This window comes from Delphinapterus leucas, chromosome X (genome assembly GCF_059928025.1).
Source record: "Delphinapterus leucas isolate spDelLeu-1000000601 "Yukka" chromosome X, BTC_Dleu_Yukka2, whole genome shotgun sequence".
NCBI classification, from domain to species: Eukaryota; Metazoa; Chordata; class Mammalia; order Artiodactyla; family Monodontidae; genus Delphinapterus; species Delphinapterus leucas.
The window spans coordinates 15,689,738-15,711,960 of NC_143150.1; the positions used below are offsets into that span (position 1 = coordinate 15,689,738).

Genomic DNA, 22,223 nt, shown 5'->3' on the forward strand with positions numbered 1-22,223 from the left:
TGTCACTGTGCAACTCAACATGTTTTGCAAGGCACGATTGTGACATATCATCTCGGTGAGACAGTGTGAGGACATGTGGCCATTTCTTGGAAGAATTTCCCAGCCTACCTTCTTTGAGCCTTGTTGTGCCAGCACAGCTCCCCACGAGGCTCAGATCTGTCTGACCTAAGAGCCAGTTGGCATCTTCCTCCTGACAGAAACCAGATTTTCACTGGGGCTAGATTATATATTGACAGCTTCTTCCCAGACTGGCCCATGAGTATCTCATTTCTAAGGTCCCCTGAAGTGCTGGCTCACCTCTGTTTTCCCAGAGCACTCGCTTCCTTCTCTCTCCTCCCTCCCCAGCAGCCTTCTCACTTCCTTCCTTTACAGCTCTTGCACCCGTTGGTTTTTTGTGTGTGTGTGTGTGTGTGTGTGTGTATGTATTCTTCTTCTTTTTTAATCCCAATGAATTTGTTTTGCAGATTTTGAAAAAGGAACCCAGTGTTATCCAGGACTCTTTTTCCCCCCATTCATTCTATTTCCACATCTTTGAGTGTGAGCTCCGTGGTTTCCAAATCCCATAATTGGAGTGGCTTCCACCGTTGTCTAAGAAAAGTTCTTTTAGAGCTTTGCGCTGCGAGCACGAGAAGAGAACTCGTAAAAAGGAAGACAACAGCAGATGCAATCGCGGATGTGGCTTAGTCCTTGCAGCTGCCCCAGAGAGCTGTTCGGAGTGTACAGTCCTCAGTAATGAATCCAGAAGAACGCATCGTGACATGGCTTATATCTTTGGGAGTATTAGATTCCCCCAAAAAGACCATCTGTGATCCGGAGGAGTTCTTGAAGTCCTCACTGAAAAATGGGGTAGTGCTATGCAAACTGATCAACAGACTTAGGCCTGGCTCTATAGAAAAGGTAAGGGAAATCTGCAGTATCTTTGGGGTTGCTTACCACAAGAGAGCAGCAATAATGTCACTCTGGAGATTTTCGATTGTCTGGGTCACGGGACGCTCCTACTTTAATATCTTTCTAAGACTTCGACTTTCTTTCTGTTTTTGTAGTTGGAAAAAGTCGGAAAATGAAATGTTATCCTTTAGTAATTGGCCACCAAAGATTAGTACGGTAAAAACCTGTTACGCCACTGGTGTGAGGGACAAGGAGAACAGCCATGTCACGAGCTTGCTCTGTCATAGAGATGCATGTTATACCTCCCTGTGTACTGAGGACATGTTCTGAACTTGGGGTACATGTGAGTCTGAGGAAAAAATGGGATGATTTATAAGAGATACAGATGGTGTTTATTGACGGTATGACTAAATTCAGTGTAGATTTTCTTCACAAAGAAATAAAATATCCATTGAAAGAAAGAAAGGCTATTTAGCAACCAGGAGAAATAATCCAAAATGTTACAACACATTCTGTTAAAACAATAGGAACCAAATATATGTTTCAAATGCAACGTGTGTTCAAAGTGAAACTAACCTTACTCTCTTTTAAAAATCCAAAATTGTGAATGTTGGAAACCCATGGTCACGAGGATGTGATTTAAAAAGTGGGCACTGGGACTTCCCTGGTGGTCCAGCGGTTAAGACTCCACGCTCCCAATGAAGGGGGCCTGGGTTCAATCCCACGTGCCGTAACTAAAGATTCCTCATGCCGCAGCTAAGACCTGACGCAGCCAAAAAAACAAAAAACAAACAAACAAACAAAAAGTGGCCACTTTAAGTAAGTTTAAAGGTGGAGCCCTACTATTATTTTCTTAAGGTCAGCAGGGAATGCGGTGCTGAGTACAATTCTTTTGCTTATAATTTCTCAAACTTGAAAAACAGTGATAAAATGGTGGGAAAATGTTGAGAAATGTGATCAAATGTAGAGAACAGTGAAGGGGAAAGTATACTTTTTAATAAATTATCACGAGGAGGACGGAGGGTGGTAATAGGTTGAAAGCAGGAACCAGGATCAAAAAACTTTCAGGGTCTCTCTAATTTGCTATTACTACGCTTTGGCAGAAAGCATGAGAAAAAGTTTGTAAGTAGAGACGGCTTGGGACTAAGGGTTTCGTGACATTTGAAACAAGACCGACCGTTTAGATTTTTGCATCACTTCCTTCAGTGGTTAATTTCTCTTCCTGGATTGACAGCAATGTTGGCCCCGCCTTAAAAAGCCTAGCTTATCTACTTATCAGTGAACGATGCAATGATGTGACCCACATGTGATGACAGTCTCCAAGTGACATTTGACTCTGTTTCCCTAGTACTGTCTGGAGCCCCAAACTGAAGCTGACTGCACCAACAACGTCAATGACTTCCTGAAAGGATGTGCAGCCCTTCAAGTGGAGGTAAGCCCACCCAGGTTGCCTTCCTCGTGGTCATCGTTTTTCACTCTTCTAATGAAGATGGTGTTGTAGTAAAAGTACTTGGTTTATTTTCACTGTGAAACAGAGGAAGCATTTTATGGAAACCATGGTTAAGATCGGTGGTCCCCAGTCGTGGCTTGCTAGTTTGTCTTTTCCAGAAACCAATTCCAAAACAAAACAAAATAAAAATTCAAAATATGTACCTTCTGGATTTCCCTCTGAGCTTCCCCTGCAGGGTGAAAGGGTTCGATCCTTGGTCAGGGAACTAATATCCTGCATGCCACCAAAAAAAAAAAGAAAAAAAGAGCAAAATATGGTACCTTTTATCCTACTGTATAGCACAGAGGACTATATTCCATATCCTGTGATAAACCATAATGGAAAAGAATATAAAAAAGAATGTATGGATATGTATAACTGAATCACTTTGCTATACAACAGAAATTAACACAACATTGTAAAGCAACTATACTTCAATTAAAAACAAAACCAAACCAAAATATGGTACCTTTAAAAAATAGCACCCAAGCCCTGAAAGCAGGCTTCCGGTGCCAGAGCTTGTATGGTGTGAGTCCCTACTTAAGTGGAGCCCAAAGCAGGCCACTGGCTGCTGCAGAGGGTTACTGTAATCCCCCTGAGTTGGGAAGAGTGGAAAGCTTATTGTCACTTTTTCCCACTAACACTTTAGAACAGAGGCCTTGAAAGAACCTGGCCCTGAGGTAGAAATTGTAAATTAAATTACGTTGCATTCTTTTATGTTATGTGGATCCTTACAGTAAGTATAGGGGGTGTTGCTGAAAAGGAGGTGATACTTTCGCCTGTGTGTCAAATTATTTAATGTCTCTGTGCCTCAGTGTTTCTATCTGTAAAATGGACACAATAATAGCTACCTTATGGGGTTGTGGTAAGGATCAAATGAGATACTGCATAATAATTTAGAGCTAAGGCCTCCAACCTCCAAAGATCTATGAAGTAATGTATGTAGAATGCTCAGCACAGGATCAAGGACATAAGAAGTGTGGATGTGCATTAGTAGTATTACTTGTGGAGAAGCATTAGTAGTGGTTTGAGCCTGGATTCGGACATTAGACTGCTCAGGTTCAAATCTCAGTTTTCTCCCACTAGTATGTTTATGACGTTGGGCATGTTACTTTACTATGCCTCTCTGCCTCAGTCTCCCCACCTGTAAAATGGGAAGAATAGCAGCTCCTGTCTCATAGGATTGGTGTGAGATTTCAATGAATTTGTGTCCCGGAAGAGTGCGTGTTACATAGCAAGTCTTCTCCAAGTGTTAGCTATTAGTAGTAGTACAAGTACCTTTGCCCCAGATAAATTTTGCTTCCTTCCGAATTTTTCCTAAAGTTAGCCATAGCATCAAGCTATGCTTGTCTCTGAATATTTTATTCCAGATTTCCCTATTGCCAAATTTTAGCACTCTGTGTGTGTGTGTGTGTGTGTGTGTGTTTGTGCATGGGCACATGAGTGTGTATGGCTTTTGAGGTAGGTGTAACCTAGTCTATATCCCTTATGGAATCATGTCTGCTATGAGCAGATCATGGTATTTTCTTTTTTATTTGATAAATAAAAACATGGTGAGGTTGCCAGTGATTTATGCACTCTGAAGCTGTCAGAAGGTATACCGAGCTTATTTGTGGTTCTAAGAATACTAGATGATACAGAAACATCTCCTGGGGGACTTCCCAGGTGGCGCAGTGGTTAAGAATCCGCCTGCCAATGTAGGGGACACGGGTTCGAGCCCTGGTCCAGGAAGATCCCACATGCCGTGGAGAAACTAAGCCCGTGTGCCACAACTACTAAGCCTGTGCTCTAGAGCCCGCGAGCCACAACTACTGAGCCTGCGAGCCGCAACTACTGAAGCCCGTGCGCCTAGAGCCCATGCTCCGCAACAAGAGAAGCCACTGCAATGAGAAGCCCGTGCACTGCAATGAAGAGTAGCCCCCGCTCTCTGCAACTAGAGAAAGCCCGTGCGTAGCAACGAAGACCCAACACAGTCAAAAATAAATAAATAAATAAATTTAAAAAAAAGAAAAAAAGGAACACCTCCTATGTCTGGCATTGTTGGAGAACGAGTCATTTCACATAAGTGGATTTTTCTGATAACTAATGCTTACTCCATTAATTTTTAGCCACTATGGATACAAATCTTTCTAAAAAAGTATAACATAATTTTCATTTCTTACATGAAAGGCACCAGGCATATTTTGATTTCTTTTTGATAATTCAGGCTGGCCTGAGCATCAGATGAATATTGTAAGGAGGCAATATCTGGCATCATGGTTAAGCACATACCTTCTCTAGTTTGACAGACTTGGGTCAGAGTCTTGACTCTGACTGTGTGACTCTGGGAAAAGTTACTTGGCCTCTCTCTGCTACAGTTTCCTCATCTGTGTAATGGAGACATTAGTAATAACTACTGCATAGGACTGTTTTAAAGATCAAATGAAATAATGCACTTAAAACACACTTCATATGTCACTGCACATAAGACATGCATAATAGCTGCTCACACTGTTATCACTAGGTAGTTTTGTACACAAAATTATGCCTGTAAAAAAAAAAAAGCAAAATTATGTCTGTAAGGGGTGTATAGCAGCCATACCAAGGCACTCCTAGAACCCCGAGGGAAGCCTAATAAAATCAGCACATAAGGAATGAGACTGAAAGCAAAGCTGGTGTGTACTCAAGCAGCCAAGAATACTGACCATCCAGTCTCAAGCTCCCAAGTAGCTAGGGAGACAGACATCAACATAAATATTTGCAAACTTAAAAAAATTAATTATTTTAAAATTGAATATATTTGACATACAACATGGTGTAAATTTAAGGTGTACAATGTGTTACTTTGATAGATTTATATATTGTAATATAACTGCCGTTGTAGCTCACATCACCTAAGTATAGTACAATATTGTTCTCTGTGTTCACTACAGCGGGCATTAGAGCACTACGGCCTATTTGCTACTCCTTGCAAGTTGGTACCCTTAAACAACGTCACTTTTCATACCCTACCCCCACCCCTTGGTAACCACCATTTGACTCTCTGTTTTTTTATGTTTGACTTTTTTAGATTCCACATATAAGTGACACCATACAGTATTTTTCTTTCTCTGTCTGACTTATCTCACTTAGCATAATGTGCTCCAGTTCCATCCCTGTTGTCGCAAATGGCAGAATGTCCTCCTTTCTCATGGCTGAATAACAGTCCATTGTGTGTATATGTCACATCTTTTTTTATCCATTCACCCACTGATGGGTATTTAGATTGTTTCCGTATCTTGTCACTTTAGAGTATCTCTCAGACAGTGCCTAGTATAGGGCATGCTGAATACTTTTTTGTTGACGCTGTAAAACTGTTAATGTATGAAAAGCAAGAAGAGCAGGGCTTGATTATTGCCAAGAACACACTATTATTTATATAAAAAAGAGTGGCAGCTTGAAATGGTCAATTTGGAAATGTAGAAAAATGAAGCTGGAGATGCAGCAGAACACTGACAATTTGAGTGTTGGTTGTGGGGCACAGTGACCACATGAAAGAGCTGTTGCCTTCTGACCCTCTGGGTGGCCAGTTGGCCTCTGCAAGTGACCTCCATCTTTGTGTTCTCATATGGCTACAGTGTCCTAGGGTCTCTAGGGGATCACACAGCTAGCAACTGGTCAGGGAAGTCTGCTGAGACACCTGGGAGACAAAGGTATCTCTGAAGCACCTCCCAGACTTTGATAGTTTCTCTTTTTTTTCTAATTTTCCCCTTTTTCTTTTTTTTTAATTTAACTTAATTTTTAAAAATTATTTTTTATTGAATGAAAAGTCCTTTAAATTCTATAGTGCTTTACAAATTTCAAAAGTTTCACACACATGATTTCATATAATCCCATAATAACCCCTTTTTTTCCCCTCTACCCCTATATTGCCCCTCCCACCTTCCCTCTCCCCACAGGTAACCACTAGCTTGTTCTCTATATCTGTGAGTCTGCTTTTTTTTGGTTTTATTCACTAGTGTGTTGTATTTTTTAGATTCCACATATAAGTGATATAATACAGTATTTGTCTTTCTCTGTCTGACTTATTTCACTTAGCATAATGCCAAGTCCATCCATGTTGCTGCATATGGTAAAATTTTCTTCTTTTTATGGCTGAGTGGTATTCCATTGTGTGTGTGTGTGTGTGTGTATAATATATCACATATTCTTTATCCATTCATCTGTTGATGGACACTTAGGTTGCTTCCATACCTTGGCAATTGTAAACAATGCTGCTATGAACATTGGGGTGCATGTATCTTTTCGAATTCGTGTTTTTGCTTTTTTTGGTTATATACCCAGGAGTGGAATTGCTGGGTCACGTGGTAGTTCTATTTTTAGAGAAACCTCCATACTGTTTTCTACATTTCTACAAACCTACAAACCTAATATACAAACCTACAAACCTAACATACACCTAATATGCAAACCTATAAACCTAATCTACAAACCTAATATATAATGTTTTCTACATTTTCTACATTTCTACAAAACTCTATTTTTGAGAAACCTCCATACTGTTTTCCACAGTGACTGCACCAATTTATTTATTTGTTTGTTTATTTATTTATTTTAAATGTATTAATTGGCTGCATTGGGTCTTTGTTGCTGCGCATGGGCTTTAGTTGCGGTGAGCGGGGGCTACTCTTTGTTGCGGTGCGCGGGTTTCTCATTGCGGTGGCTACTGTTGTTGCGGAGCATGGGCTCTAGGGCATGTGGACTTCATTAGTTGTGGCACGCAGGCTCAGTAGTTGTGGCGCACGGGCTTAGTTACTCCGCGGCATGTGGGATCTTCCCAGACCAGGGCTCGAACCCATGTCCCCTGCATTGGCAGGCGGATTCTTAACCACTGCACCATCAGAGAAGCCCTGCACCAATTTATATTCCCACCAACAGTGTAGGAAGGTTCCCTTTTTTCCACAACCTCCCCAACATTTGTTATCTGTGTTCTTTTTCGTGATAGCCATTCTGACAGGTGTGAGGTGATATCTCATTGTGTTTTTTTTTTTTTTGCGGTACGCGGGCCTCTCACTGTTGTGGCCTCTCTCGCTGTGGAGCACAGGCTCCGAACACGCAGGCTCAGCAGCCATGGCTCACAGGCCCAGCCGCTCCGCAGCATGTGGGATCTTCCCGGACCGGGGCATGAACCCGTGTCCCCTGCATTGGCAGGTGGACTCTCAACCACTGCGCCACCAGGGAAGCCCCTCATTGTGGTTTTGATTTGCATTTCCCTGATGATTAGCGTGATGTTGAGCATCTTTTCATGTGCCTGTTGGCCATCTGCATTTCCTCTTTGGAAAAATGTCTATTCAGGTCTTCTGCCTAGTTTTTAATTTGGTTGTCTGTTTTTTCGATGTTGAGTTGTATGAGCTGTTTATATATGTTGGATATTAACTCCTTATTGGTCATATCATTTGCAAATATTTTCTCCCATTCAGTAGGTTGTCTTTTCATTTTGTCAATGGTTTCCTTTGCTGTACAAAAGCTTTTAAGTTTGATTAGGTCCCATTTGTTTATTTTTGTTTTTATTTCCTTTGCTTTTGCAGAAGGATCCAAAAAAATATTGCTGTGATTTATGTCCAAGAGTGTTATGCCTATGTTTTCCTCTAGGAGTGTTATAGTATCCAACCTTTAATCCATTTTGAGTTTATTTTTGTGTATGGTGTTAGAGAATGTGCTAATTTCATTCTTTTACAAGTAGCTGTCCAGTTTTCCCAGCACCACTTGTTGAAGAGACTATCTTTTCTCCATTGTATATTCTTGCCGCCTTTGTCATTGATTAATTGACCATAAGTGTGTGGGTTTATTTCTGGGCTCTCTATTCTGTTACATTGATCAATGTGTCTGTTTTTGTGCTAGTACCATACTCTTTTGATTACTGTAGCTTTGTAGTATAGTCTGAAGTCAGGGAGCATAATTCCTCCAGCTCTGTTCTTCTTTCTCAAGATTTTTTTGGCTATTTGGGGTCTTTTGTGTTTCCACACAATTTTAAAATTATTTGTTCTAGTTCTGTAAAAAATGCCATTGGTATTTTGATGACAGTATCTTTTGAAACACAAAGTTTTAAAATTTTGATGAAGTCAAATTCATCTTTTTTTCTTTTGTTGCTTGTGTTTTGGGTATCATAGCTAAGAAAACCATTGCCTGGTGCAAGGTCATGAGGATTTACTCCTACATTTTCGTCTAAGAGTGTTCAAGTTTTGCTCTTACATTTAGTTATTTGATCCATTTTGAGTTAGTTTTTGTGTATGGTGTGAGATAGGTGTCCAAATTCATTCTTTTACATGTGGATATCCAGTTGTCTTAACACCATTTGTTGAAAAGACTATTCTTTCCCCCACTGAATTGCTTAATGTAGCTGTGTAGTAAGTTTTCAAATCAGAAAGCATGAGCCCTCCAACGTTGTTCTGCATTTTCAAAATAATTTTGGCTATTCTGGATCCCTTGTGTGCCCATATAGATTTTAGGATAAGTCTGTCCATTTCTGCAAAAAAGCCAGCTGGAATTTTAATAAGGATTGTGTTCAGTCTGTATATTACTTTGGGGAATATTGCCATCTGAACAATATTAAGCCTTCTGATCCATAAACACAGGATGTCTTTCCATTGATTTAGGTCTTTAAAATTTCATTCAACAATGTTTTGTAATTTTCAGTGTACATGCCTTATACCTCCTTGGTCCAATTTATTCCAAAGTATTTTATTCCTTTTGATACTACTACAAATATAATTTTTTTCTTAATTTCATATTTGGGTTGTTCATTGCAAGTGCATAGAAATACAGTTGATTTTTGTATATTGATCTTGTGTCCTTCAACTTTAACTTGTTCATTAGTTCTAATAGTTTATTGGATTCCGTGTGATTTTCTTGTACAAAATCATGTCATCTGTGCACAGAGATACTTTTGCTTCTTCCTTTCCAATCTGGATGCCTTTTATTTCATTTTCTTGACTAATATGCCTGGCTGAAACCTTCTATACAGTGTTGAATGGAAGTGATGAGAGTGGACACCCTAGTCATGTTTTTGATCTTAGGGGGAAGCTTTCAATTTTTCACCATTAAGCATCATGATAGTTGTGGGTTTTCAATGCTCTTTATCAGGTTGAAGGTGTTCCCTTCTATTCCTAGGTTTTGAGTGTTTTTATCACGAAAGGGTGCCAGATTTTGTCAAATGCTTTTTCTGCATCTGTTAAGATGACCACTGATTTTGTCCTTTATTGTACTGATATGTTGTGTTACACTGATTAATTTTCATCTGTTAAATCAATCTTGCATTCCTGGGATAAATACCAATGGATCATGTTGTAGATGCACATAGAGATTTGTGCACATCTGTCATTATTCTTGATGCATCTTTCTTCATAGAAATGGAATTACTATGTGAAAATTTGATACTCTCAAATTCCTCTACAAAAATGCTGACGTTATACTCTTGCCAATAGTGTAGAAAGTGCCTTCTTCATGTCCCTGGTGGCCCTGGATATTATTTATCTTCAATGTTTGCTAAAACGTTGGGTGAAAATGGTATTTCATTTATTGCTATAATTTGACTTCCATGATTCCTAGTGAGTTTGGATATCTTTCATGCCTTTATAGTTCATTTGTATTTCCTTTTCTGCAAAACAAATACATCTTTCTTATTTATTTATTTACAGAATGGAGGGGGCAGGGAGGACACTCAGGCCTCAAGAGAAAATCTTCCAGAACATATGGAAGAATCCTCATGTCTAGGTAGTGTGTCGCTAATGTGACCAGGAAGCCCCTTGACAACACTGTCCTAGCAATGCTAGTTTTGTCTTTGTTCTGCGTTTGAACTTGGCGGGAATCAGAGACAGATACAGTTCTTGCGATCATCTGAGAGTGGCCAGGGTGCTACCTCTCTGATTGCATGGTCCTGGCTACAGCCCCAGGAAGGACTGGTGTGTCTCAGCTCTAGTCCTCTGGTTTTCCTTTCAGCCAGCCTTTCTCCCTGCCTCATCCCCAACAGGTACTTCTGCTTTGTCACCTGCCACCCTTATGACCCACACATTGCCAGGGATACCCTACCCTCTCCTATTCTGCTCCTGGGCCAACCCTACTTTGTAAAAAAGATGTTTTGTTCATGAAGGATATCATTGATTGTATATGAGGCTCAGTTAGTGCTTCTGTCTCTCTTTCTTCCTCCTTCTCTCTCTGCCTCTCTCTCATCAGCTGGTATCAGTATGGCTTTTTCTTTGCCCCCTCCTGTCTCCGTCTCACTGCCTCCGTCTCACTGCCTGCTGTCTGCCTTGTCACTGGAACAGCAGGGGCGCCCTCCGCAAAGTGGGGCCTGTGGGATGGACGATCTGCCATTTCCCAGGGGCTGCTCTCATCATGAGTCAAGGCGAAATCTCCGGTAAGAGAGCTCCGGCTCTAGGAGAGCAAAGCCTCCCTGGAGCCAAGTGCCTGGAGTGAGGCAGAAGGCCAGGCAACAAAGCAGTAGCTGCAGTGGGTAGCAGCAGACCTTCCTTCAGACCCTGAACCTGCCACCTTCTTTCGGAGAAGCCACAGTCCCCTTCCCTTGGCCTCGGTTGACTCATCTGTCAAATGAAGAGACTGGAGTAGTGATTGGTAATGTCTCACTGTTGGACACTGTTTTTAACTGGCCCGTTTCCATCAGTTTCCGCTGGGGAAAGCCTTGTATATTTAGCCGCTCAATTTGAGCTAGTGGGAAGACTAAAGAGGATTTTGTAAGTTGTTGGTCTTTTTTTTTTTTTCTTTCTGTTGAGCCAATCTGACACTCCTACTGGAATTGCCGTGAGGTACATCAAATGACACCCATGACTCTGGCCATCCTAATCTACCGAGTGCATTGTATTTCTGTAAAAACTGGACTTCAAGTAAGGTCGGAAATATTTCCCATCTATCACGAACCTTTTCATTCTCCATCAAAGAGACGATCTGATGTGGGGCCTGTTATCCGAGAGTCCGGGAAGGGCAGCCAGGACAGCTGGGGGAAAGGAGGGATGTGGAGGGCCGCTGGAGAGCGCTTCCTTGCTGGGGTGTCTCAGCGGCTCACCAAAGAGCTTGGGGGGTCCGAGCTGCGTCGGGGGCTGGAGGAGGAAGCGGGCCACCAGGCAGGGCTGCTCTGTGAGGCCGGGATTCCCACCCGAGGCTCTGGCAGAGGCCCGCTACAGGCCAGGCGGCGGCAGCCCGGGGCTCGGGGCCGAACTGGGCGGCAGCAGCATGCGCAGTGTGGCCGCCGCTGCTCCGCGGTTTCTGCTGCTGCCACGGCTACCCGGGCGGCGGCGGCGGCGGCTGCTGCTGCTGCTGCTGCCCTACCCTGCGCCGCTGTCACTTCCAGTTCCTACTTCGGCGATCCAGGTCCGGGTCACTGCTTCCACGCCGCTGGCCCGTCCCTCCAGGCCGCTTTTCCTCCCGAGCTCTGGGCGCCGGGCTGGAGGGGGCCAGCGAGGTACTGAGAGCAGGGTCCGGAGCGGCCGCGAAGGCGGCTTCCCAGGGCAGCCGCTGCCCGTCCGCCGCTGCCCCTCGCGCCCTCGACCGGCTCGCCGCCAGCGCACCCAGCGGGGCGCGTCTCCCGCACCCAGCTTTCCGCCCTCCCAGCGGCCCCGCCGCTCTGGAAACAAGAACTTGAGGGCAAGAATCTGGCTTCCCTTTATATTAAAAAAAAGGGGGGCATTAAAAAAAAAATCCCCGGACTGGAGAGGTTGCGGGCGCTGCACGGAGTTTGGAGACGGGCGCCCCCTCCTCGCCCGCGTCCAGGAGCAAAGTTGCAGCCGCCCCTCCCCGCCCCGGAGAGCCGAGCCCAGCTCTCCAGTTTCGCCCTGGTGGCGGCCGCGCTCGGGGCAGGGTCCCAGCTCCGGCCGGGTGGAACTGTTCCCGCAGCCTTGGCACGGGCTCGGCCGCCCGCTCGCCGGCCCCGTGACTCGGGAGGGCGAGCGGCTTCCCGAAGGCGGCGGCGGCGCGGCTGGACCGAGCGAGCAAGTGGAGGAGCAGCGGGCAGCGGCCGAGCCAGGTGACCTGCCCCGGGGCGAGGGCGTCAGGGGAAGGGAAGCGCGCGAGGGCCTGGGGTGGGGGCGAAGGACCCCGGTTGGAGAGGAGCCGCCTTTCCTCCCCGGGCCGTGGCCGCGGGGTCCGTCCTCCGCCAGGGCCTCGCGGGGCTCTGAGCTCCGGGGTGCGGGGAGCGGGGGCGGGGGCCGCGGGCGGAGAGCTGGGAAGCGCCAAACTTAGGGGCGAGTTGTCCGCCTCTGGCCGCGAGCTTTGCAACAGACCGGATTCCTTCTTTCCCCCGGAACCAGGGCGGTAGTCAACAGTACTATTTTTTTGATACTAACTTGACCTCCCCCCACCCCTCAACCCCCGGCATTTGTACATTTGGGGATATTTTCGGTGTTGAGTACACAGGTCTGTCGCAGGAATGGTCTGTGGATGGGGAAAGTCCTGTGTCTCCAAGGTGTTCAACGTGCCTGTGGTTAATTTCGAGTTTTCATTTTCCAGTCATTTAGGAACCCAACAGGTATGTGAGCGATTTCGTTTCTTAGCTCTGGAGTGGAGAGCCCTTAAGTTTATCTCTGTCTCTTCGAGAATCTTATATTTTAAATTTTGGTTTGATATTGTTTTCGGATCTAGGGGTGAGTCACATGATTTTTTTTTTCTTAATGCGTAGTGGGAGTAAAAATAGAGTCCTAAGGGCATATATTTTTCTATGCAACTATGTATATTTTTGTCAAGAAAAGCTTCACATAAACCAAAAACCATTACAGAATAGGAGACAACTTTTAAGGCAAGATTCTAAGGTGCAAACTGCTTTTCTAACTTATATTTGCCTGGGAACCCCACAATTTGTCCTTGAACTTCCTGTCTTAATTTTTGACATTGACCATGGTAAGAGGAGCTCGGATGACATCATTTGCTCGAGCCACAGTTCTGGTGTTCCGTGACTGAGAGCGCCTGTCTCCAAAATGTAAGGCCTGGACTTGCCCTTGTACTTCAGCTGAGGCATTTCCAAGGATTTCTCTTAAGCAAAGTATTATGCTACATGCCAGGCAGTGCTGCAGTCTCTTCTTACATAAGCGAGCTTCAGGCTGGTGGAGTCTCTGCGTACACTTGGAGCAGTTAATATCAGAGAGTTCTCAGTCTTGGGGAGGGAGGGTGGTGGTTGGTGATTGGAGTTTGGAAAAAAGTAAATTTCCAGTCTTGCCTTTCTTTGCTGCTTCAGTTTTTGGAAAGCTTTCTATTTATCTTATCTGAAACTCACTGTGCCCTTGTAAAGGCTGTAGGAGAGATGGCATTACTTTCATTGGCCAGAGAAACAGAAAAGTTTAGTGAAGCAAAGTCATACAGCTGACGGGTGGTATCATCAAAACTCTCACCTGAATCTCCTGCTCTCAGCCCAGGATTCTGTTTTGTTTGTTTGTTTTTATGAAAACATGACATTTTATACAAAACTGTTTCATTTGGCACATTTCATGGATGGTATGTCTTCCAAGCTATTAATTTTTTCTATTCTTTTTGCCAACTCACATGGCTGGTGCTGTTCTTAGGAGTGAGGACAGGGACAAAGCTTTCCAAAGGAGAGTCTGTGGTTTGTATTTACCTACAGTCTGCCGCCCCTCCGTTCACCTTTCGGGGGTAGCAGGTGCTGAACAGAGTGAGCGACCAGGGCCCAGAAATGTCCGACATTCGTTTGACATCACTAGCCCAAGTATAATATTACTTCAGTCTTTACAAAGAAACTCATTCAGGAGGAGAAATTGGAGAGCGTGAGTTTTGTTCGTTAACAGCAATCTGCTCATCACTGGAACTTAGACACGAAGGAGGAAAAGGAGTTGAGTACCTACCATTTCTCAAGCACCTACGATGTTCTAGGTACTGTGCTAGGTGATTTAAGTATATTATTTTATTTAATCCTCACAACAATCCTGGGAGGGAGGGGATATTGTTCCCATTATGCTGAGGTTTGGGGATGATCCAGACAAATGCCACACACTGCCAGGGCAAAATGGAGCCAGAATGTAATTGTTGATGTACCTTACTTCAGAACTTGTTCCCTTTGCTACGTGCCAGGCTATCGCCCCTGAGGAGCTATTGATAAATACAGGAACGCCTAACCTTGGTTTGCACACATGGCTGCACATTAGAGCCACCTGCGGTGTTTTTAAAAAATACAAATGTTGGGATCTCCCCACACTGAGCTTTTGGGTTAATTGGTCTGCAGTGAGACCCAGGCCTTGGTATTTCTTGTTCTTTTTTTTAATGTTTAAACGAATTTTCTATTGCCATATAGCATGAATTCAGGAAACTGCACAAATCCTAAGTAGAGTTTGATGAATCCTTACAAACTGAACACATCTGTACAGTCAGCACACCGATTAAGAAACACACCATCATCAGCATTCAAAAGCCACCTGCCTTGTGCCCCTTCCCAGTCACTACCCCTCACCAGTGGGCACCACTGCCCTGACTTCTAAGACAATAGATTCCTTTTTTTCTGTCTTGTACTTTATATGAGTGGAATCATATAGTATGTATCTGTTTGTATAAGATTTCTCTCACTCAGGGTAATATTTGTACGAGTTCCCCATGTCATTCTTTCTTTTTTATTGCTAGTAGTATTCCACCATGTGGATGTCCCCTGTTTTGTTTATCCATTCACCTGTTGATGGACATCTGGGTTGTTTCCAGTTTGGAGTTGCTATGAACAATGCTACTATGAATATCCCTGCGCATGTCTTCTGGTGCACATTTCTGCTGGGTTTATGCATAGGAATGGAACTGCTGGGCCATAGGGTGTGTATATGTTTGGCTTGAGTAAGTGCTGCCCCAAAGTTTTCTGAAGTTATTATTTGGTTTTGAAAGCTCCCCAGGTGATTCTAATGCACAGCCAGAGTCGACAACTATTTCCCTGGTTTATCTAGAGTTCAGCCATCTAGCAACCTCTAGTGTCTGCCCCCAAGCTGAGAACCTCCTCAGCATCGGATTGTCTAGGAAATCTCTGCTGGATTGGGCAGTTAGCATCCATTTTCCCATAATCCCTTGTGCCCAGCTACCTTTTCGCTACCTGCCCACTCTCACCATGGTAATCTGTGGACACATTTCCGTCTCTACTAGCCTTGGAGCTTCTCAAAGGCAGGAACCAGAACTTGATCATATAACGCCAGCAATCAGTACAGAACGTGGCACATAGCAGGTGCTCAGTTAATGTTTATTAAATGAATGATTGCTAGAATGACTGAATGGTCGGGGAAGCTCCGGGCTGCAAAAGAGATGCCCCATCTTTGTCCTTAGACTTGTGCACTTTTATTCCTAGGAGACTGCCTCAGACCCTCACTCAGAGCCTAATTACTTTTATTTATTGAAGCCTGTTGGAATTATGGGTAATCTGGTTGCTCATCCCCAAACGGGTTAGAAATAGCAAATTAGATTAAATGAGATAAGGTATGTGGAAGCACTTTGTAAACTGGAAAGCAGCATTTAAATAGAAAGTTGTGATAAAGGGAGAAGAGAAGTTGCTCTAGATTAGACTTGCTGGCGATGGCAGAAAGAGTCTATATCTATGTGTAACATGGAAGCAATGAAATCAGCAGGAGACAAAAACTATAAAAAGCAGACTGCCAAACATAACCATCAGGGCCTTTTTGGTGTGGGATCAGGCAACCCAACACATGCTGTGTGGCCTAGTGGCCAGAATTTGTAACTTTCTCTGCCTTGGTCTGGGTCTGATTCCCGGTCAGGGAACCTTTGTTCTTGAGAAGTAGTATAGTAGCACAGTGGCTAAGAGCTTGAGTCTTGGACTTGAACTAACCTGAGGTAGTCACTTATTAGGTATATGTAATATATATATATAATATATATATTTTAAACTTTTGGCCGCGCCATGCGGCTTGCGGGATCTTAGCTCCCCGACCAGGGATAGAACCAGGGCCCTTGGCAGTGAAAGCACGGAGTCCTAACCACTGGACTGCCAGGGAATTCCCACATTGGGAATTTAGACGAGGATGAAACTTAAACCAGGAACAAAATATCCACCCATTTTGTTTCTCAGGTCTGTGCTTTATTTGGCAAAGATCGCTTGTTTTTGGAAAAACGTTTCTGGAAAATAAAGTCAAAGGTTAAAATCCCCACATATTTTCTAATTCTTAACATCCCTCTTCTGAAGACAAAATAAAGTTGACAGTTTCTGGGAATTTTAGATGAAGAGTGGTGGCGGGCTTGACCTCTCTTGTCATGCGAACAGCAGAAATGTTCATCCTGTCAACATTATTAACCTCTTTCACTCACTAATTGAAGTGTTTTTTTTCTTTTTCCAGACTTGAAATTCTCAGTGCCTCACTTCATAGAAAATAATTTGAATTTAGATTAGAGGGTGTTGAAATGTGTTTAAAATTATTTGTAGGTCATATTTACTGTGTTTACATATTTTATTTGGAAGACTGCATAAAGGCAGTTTAAATTTCAGTGATGTTATAGCCCAGTGATATCCATGGGACACAGACTGGAACCTGTGACTCTAATTTCTGACAATATATGTGTAATCTTAAGAGTTTCATGAACTGGTTATAAGAGTTCCTATTAAGTCTCCAGCTTAATGTCTTGCTGTAGTTCTCAGTGCTTAGTGTGGCCAATTTTTAAGTGCTGAGAAGAATTTGTATATGGTTGCCTTTATAACAACTCAGGATTAGAAATATGTTTGGGGATCCAGTTCTAAAGAGGAACTGGAGAAGACAAAGCAACAGAATTCTTCCGAGACTATGAATTATTCAGTTGTTAACCACAGTAACTTCTTTAGCTACCATTTTTGTGTGCTAATAATAGAAACGGTTTGGATGGATTCCTCTTGGACTTGAAAAATCAGGAAAGCCTTTCACTCTTTTCTAGTCTATGCATAAACTAGGAGAATGTGTAAAAAGGTTATTTTCAGTTTCTCTTATTTACCTGGATGAAATAGTTGGTGTGTCTTTTAAAACAAATGCATTTGTTTTGTAATTACGATAGCTTGAAATTTAAAAATCCACCCCAGAGCAAGATGCTTCCTGATTTAGTTGAATTAAACAATTCAACAAATGGTTTTTTGTTTTTGGTTATGACTGACAAAAACTTTCCCCCTTGCTCCCAGGAAATAAGTAATAAACCTGTTGATTTGGGCATAGTCGAGGGGAGAAAATAAAAATCAATCGCCTCGGGCTTCCCTGTTGGCGCAGTGGTTGAGAGTCCGCCTGCCGATGCAGGGGATGCGGGTTCGCGCCCCGGTCCTGGAAGATCCCACATGCCGCGGAGCGGCTGAGCCCGTGAGCCATGGCCGCTGAGCCTGCGCATCCGGAGGCTGTGCTCTGCAACAGGAGAGGCCACAACAGTGAGAGGCCTGCGTACCGCAAAAAAAAAAAAAAAAAAAAAAAATCAGTTGCCTCTGTACAAAAACAAAACAAAAAGAAACAAAAAAACCCCCCACGATATGTAATACTTAAAAGGGAAAAATATAGTTTCTGAATTGGATTGAATGTATGCTGATAATACCAAAAGGAAGACATTTTATTGCAAAATTTGATCAATTGAATCTTCCTGATGGGAGGTGTCAAAGTTATCTTGTTTTAAATCTAACTCAACTCTAATTTGTTTTTTTTAATTAAATTTATTTATTAATTTATTTATTTTTGGCTGCGTTGGTTCTTCGTTGCTGCGCGCGGGCTTTCTCTAGTTGCAGCGAGCGGGGGCTACTCTTCATTGCGGTGCACGGGCTTCTCATTGTGGTGGCTTCTCTCACTGCATAGCACAGGCTTTAGGCACACGGGCTTCAGTATTGCAGCACGTGGGCTCAGTAGTCGTGGCGCACGCACGGGCTTAGTTGGTCCGCGGCATGTGGGATCTTCCCGGACTAGGGATAGAACCTGTGTCCCCTGCACTGGCAGGCAGATTCTTAGCCATTGCACCACCAGGGAAACCCCTTTAATTTGCTTTTAATGTTGATTCTAATCCAGGCTGTTTCTGGGGGCAACAGAGCACAATACAGCCCTTTATTCAAACCACACAATCTTGGCCACTCTCCCCTACTCCAGCCCCATTCTAATTTGGTCATACGTTATCACTGAGGCGACCCCCCAGGATCAATCTGAGAGGTGAAGACATTGCCAGCACAACATAAGGTATGCAGAGCCATTGGTGATGACCTTGGGGTTAGTACCAAAAGGAAGTACAAGGTCTGGCCTTTGAATTGCAAATGAAGAGTGAGCGCACTTGCCTATTGCTTAGGGCCTTTGCTTACCTACGTTTTTAGAAGAAGTGTATGTCCACTCAGTCCAGAAGCTGCTCCATATCTGCATTTCAGTCTTGGCATTGCCACTTCCTCTGTTGTCATCTGGAAGATGGACTTACAACACCAGACATCTGTCTAATTAGCTCCCCACTTTGTCATACCCTGGCAAACTGGACCCTTCCACACAGAGGGGTGTGTGGGTTCAGAGCTGTGGATCACCCCAGATGACATAATAGTCACGTGTCATTTTTACTGACTTCTTGGCAGAAGATTTACCTTCCTAACTTAGTTCTGCTTAGAGAAAGAGAGTAAAATCCCAGCTTTATACTTTCTTGGGGACTTGAATATTATTACAGAGATCAGACATGTCAGTTGAGGGATTGAATAGGGCAATAGGGAAGAGAAAGAATTAAATTAAGGTGGGAGGAAATGCAGCAGTTTGCAAAGCAGTGAGTGAAAGCGTTATAAGGACTTGTCTCACCCTAGACAATAACATACAGGTTTCCTTATGCTTTGGAAACACATGGACATTACTTTAAGAGGCATCTCGAAGGGGTCAAGCTCTTAACAGCTTTTATGAAGAGCCCGGCCTGTGAAGCAGGCCTCAACACTGAGGAACATTCTGTCTTGTAATTTGTCTGTTCTTCATGGCTAGGTTTCCAGCAAACTGGGGCTACTTACCAATAATTTCTGAGAAATGTATGCAAACCAAGAGAATGCGGTATTTTACTAACAAAAGAAATTTAGCCACTTCTTTGGAGAAATGTGTGTTGTGATAGTGTAAATCAGCATTTTTACTGTAAAATGACCAGTTTGTATTCTTTGATGATATGCTGGTATTTGGGAATGGATTGGGGAAAATCCTGATTGGGGATTAAAAAAATCATCTTCAAGCAAAGAGAACAGAATGAAAAACAACGTTTGACAGTTGGTATACTTGTGGGTGATTTTATTTGCTAGGTTTTATATAGCATCCTTTTTATTTCTTATCTTAAAACAAATTTATGTATTAGTGCCTGGCATATACCAGGTGTTCAGTAAATATTTGTTGAATGGGTAATGAATTTTTAAAAATTTATTTTAGATAGATTGCATATCTAACAGTCTATATGTACATTATCAACAGCTGACTTTATTCATAGAAATGACTCTTTAGTGGATGAAAATAAGGCTAAAAAGAAAGCTGGGTCCTTCCTAATACAGTATTACTCACTTTCTTTATGTCAAGCTGGAGCACCTGTTTCATGTTTTTAAAAGTTAAAAAAAAAAATGAAAGGTATGAGAGATTAGGTGCCACGATGTCATTTGGAAGACCTTCTCTGCCTTTCCAGTGCTCAGGTCACTTCTTATTCCTTATGTTACCCAAACTCTCTCGATTTCACTGGGCTGTCCACGTATGAGATTTGCACATCCAGGACTCTGTAACTTTGATTCTTCCAAATGATCCCAGGTAGTAACTTCACTTCCTTTGGGTGAGGTAAATGCTTTGCCAGCTTTCTTTGCTTCTCTCAATCATATTCTTCAAAAAGAAGCATCTATCTTCCCAAGTGATGGAAAATATATGAGCCCTGATTTATCAAGTTCTACCAGGAAAAAATTACCTTCTCCCTGTCTTTCCTTCTGGGGAAGGTATGGCCAAAGGACAGGTGTTTCTGGTGGAAGAAATAGCTGCTTAAGTTTTTGGTTGAAAGGAAAGAGGAATAGTCAGCAAGTGCTTGTGCACTGTCTACATGGTGAGTACTGAGAATTGTGGAAAAAGGCAGCATGTGTATGGGAAATAGTGGAGTTTCACAGCATGTAGAAGTGGATGGCTAGGTAGCCAAGCTTCCAGAATCTAGAGCATAATACAGAGTTGCGAGAAAGAGAAGCCCTTTGTGTACTGAGGTGTAGTGTTGGGGGAAGACCCCATGGAAGAGAGTGATGGAGGATGGGCTCCTAAGGACTGCTAGGATTCAGACGGTTGAGGGAACTTTTTCATAAGGAGAAGTGTGCATAGCAGAGAGAGGCACAGTGAAGGAAGCAAAGGATTCTGGGGCATACAAAGAGGTGATGATGAGAAACGATGGGCTTGCTAGTTGTGGGACCAGCTTGAGAAGGACTTTGAATGCTGGCTCGAAGAGCGTGGACTTGACCTTGTAGGCAGTTATAGGCTGGGTTACCTTAGGCTGAGAGACGTGGATTTTAACTGAAAGCACCATTCCTGATGGCTTGGCTATCTGAGCTCCCGAGCACCCACCTTCCTGTGTTTGGATGGTTTCCTAGGCACAGATCCTGTTTGGGGTCAGGTGGAGGAAAATTAATTAGTTAATTAATTAATTAGTTGATTGATGTCTGTTAGGCATTGATGGACATCTCTGAAAAGGGCAGACTTGAAAGAGTGACTCACATAGAGACGTAAGCAAAGTGCGCCAAAAGTCTTTGCCGAATGAATGGTTGAAGGTGATCTTGAAAGAAAGAAAGTGGGAGAAACTTTGGTACAACATCCTTCCCACCCGGATTAGCTGGTGGAAGAGGGACTTCAGGTGTGTGATTTGTAGTCTTGCCAATTGCCTATCACCTCTTCTTACTTCTCGTGGGTTACTTTGCCGTGTTTTGCCACATCCCATGTGCCCTGCTGGGACTCAGAGCCTCTTTTAGAGCAAGGGATGAGCAGGTGAATGTGGCTCTTAGTGGCTGTCATTTAAGCTATTTTACAATAAACAGTTAAAAAAAAAAAAGATAGCCCAGCCCAGCCAAACAGTAACATCTCCCAGTTCTTTCCAGTGTCCCTTCTCTATAGTGCTCACATCATGGTGCTTTGGGAGGAGATTTAAAAGGAACCTGTGCTACCTGGGACACGCCAGTAATCGCATGGCAGACGAGTTAATGAAATCCACCACCATGGAGTTTGAAGCATCTTTGGTCATGTCATGGTCACAGGGCTTCAGTCTGCAGATGAGCACAGGTGTATATTATTTTAGATAACAGATGTTTCCTGAAAAGTCACATGGAAATGGATTTTTTTCTTCCTTAATGATATTTCTTTTTGCCTTTACTGTAATTTCGGCAATGCCTTTTCCTCAATTATAATTAATCACCAATTGGCGAGAGCTTCTAAACTTTCATTAACTCATCAAATATTTATCAAGCACCTACTATGTGACAGGCACTCTTCTAGACGTTGAGGATCCAGCCGTGAAAAAGGTTGGAAAGAACTGGCTTCGTGGGGCTTACATTCTAGGTGCAATTTATATTTAAGTTTCTCTGACAGTCCATTCCGTCAAGCCACCAATGAATGACTATTTATCGAGTGTCTCATGTGTTGAATGCTGGACCAGGGCTGGGGGACCCTTTGCACTGCAAACAGTTGGCTTTCCAATGGGAAAGCCAGGGCTAATCTTAACCCTCACAGAATAAATACAGAATATTACAGTGGTAGGTGATTGAGAGTGCATGTGTGCAGCATCTACCCAGACTGCAAGGCTGTAGCTGTTCAGAAGAAAGAGAGGTGAGGGTGAGTCAGTGGAGGACTTTAAGGAAGGCAGCGGATGAGACCGCTGGAGGAGGGGCTCCTGTGCTCATTGCCCTCCTCCCTCCCTCAGCTTTGGGTAGGGCTCATTTAACACCAGTCTCTCCTGT

The 22,223-nt window shown here is 43.3% G+C and overlaps 1 protein-coding gene across 6 annotated transcripts in view; it reads left to right on the forward strand.

Moving 5' to 3' along the window:
* Positions 1-457: 457 nt before the first annotated feature.
* The window catches only part of ARHGEF6 (Rac/Cdc42 guanine nucleotide exchange factor 6), a 118,756-nt gene continuing 96,990 nt past the window's right edge, over positions 458-22,223 (forward strand). For 2 of the 6 annotated variants that reach the window (XM_022554325.3, XM_022554329.3), the window contains exons 1-2: positions 461-897; positions 2,237-2,320. In XM_022554325.3, the coding sequence (XP_022410033.1) occupies positions 733-897; positions 2,237-2,320 (249 nt within the window). In that variant the 5' untranslated portion in view covers positions 461-732. Of the gene's footprint in view, positions 898-2,236; positions 2,321-22,223 lie in introns of all 6 variants that reach the window. The other 4 variants (XM_089904056.1, XM_022554327.3, XM_022554328.3 and 1 more) reach the window with 4 other exon arrangements.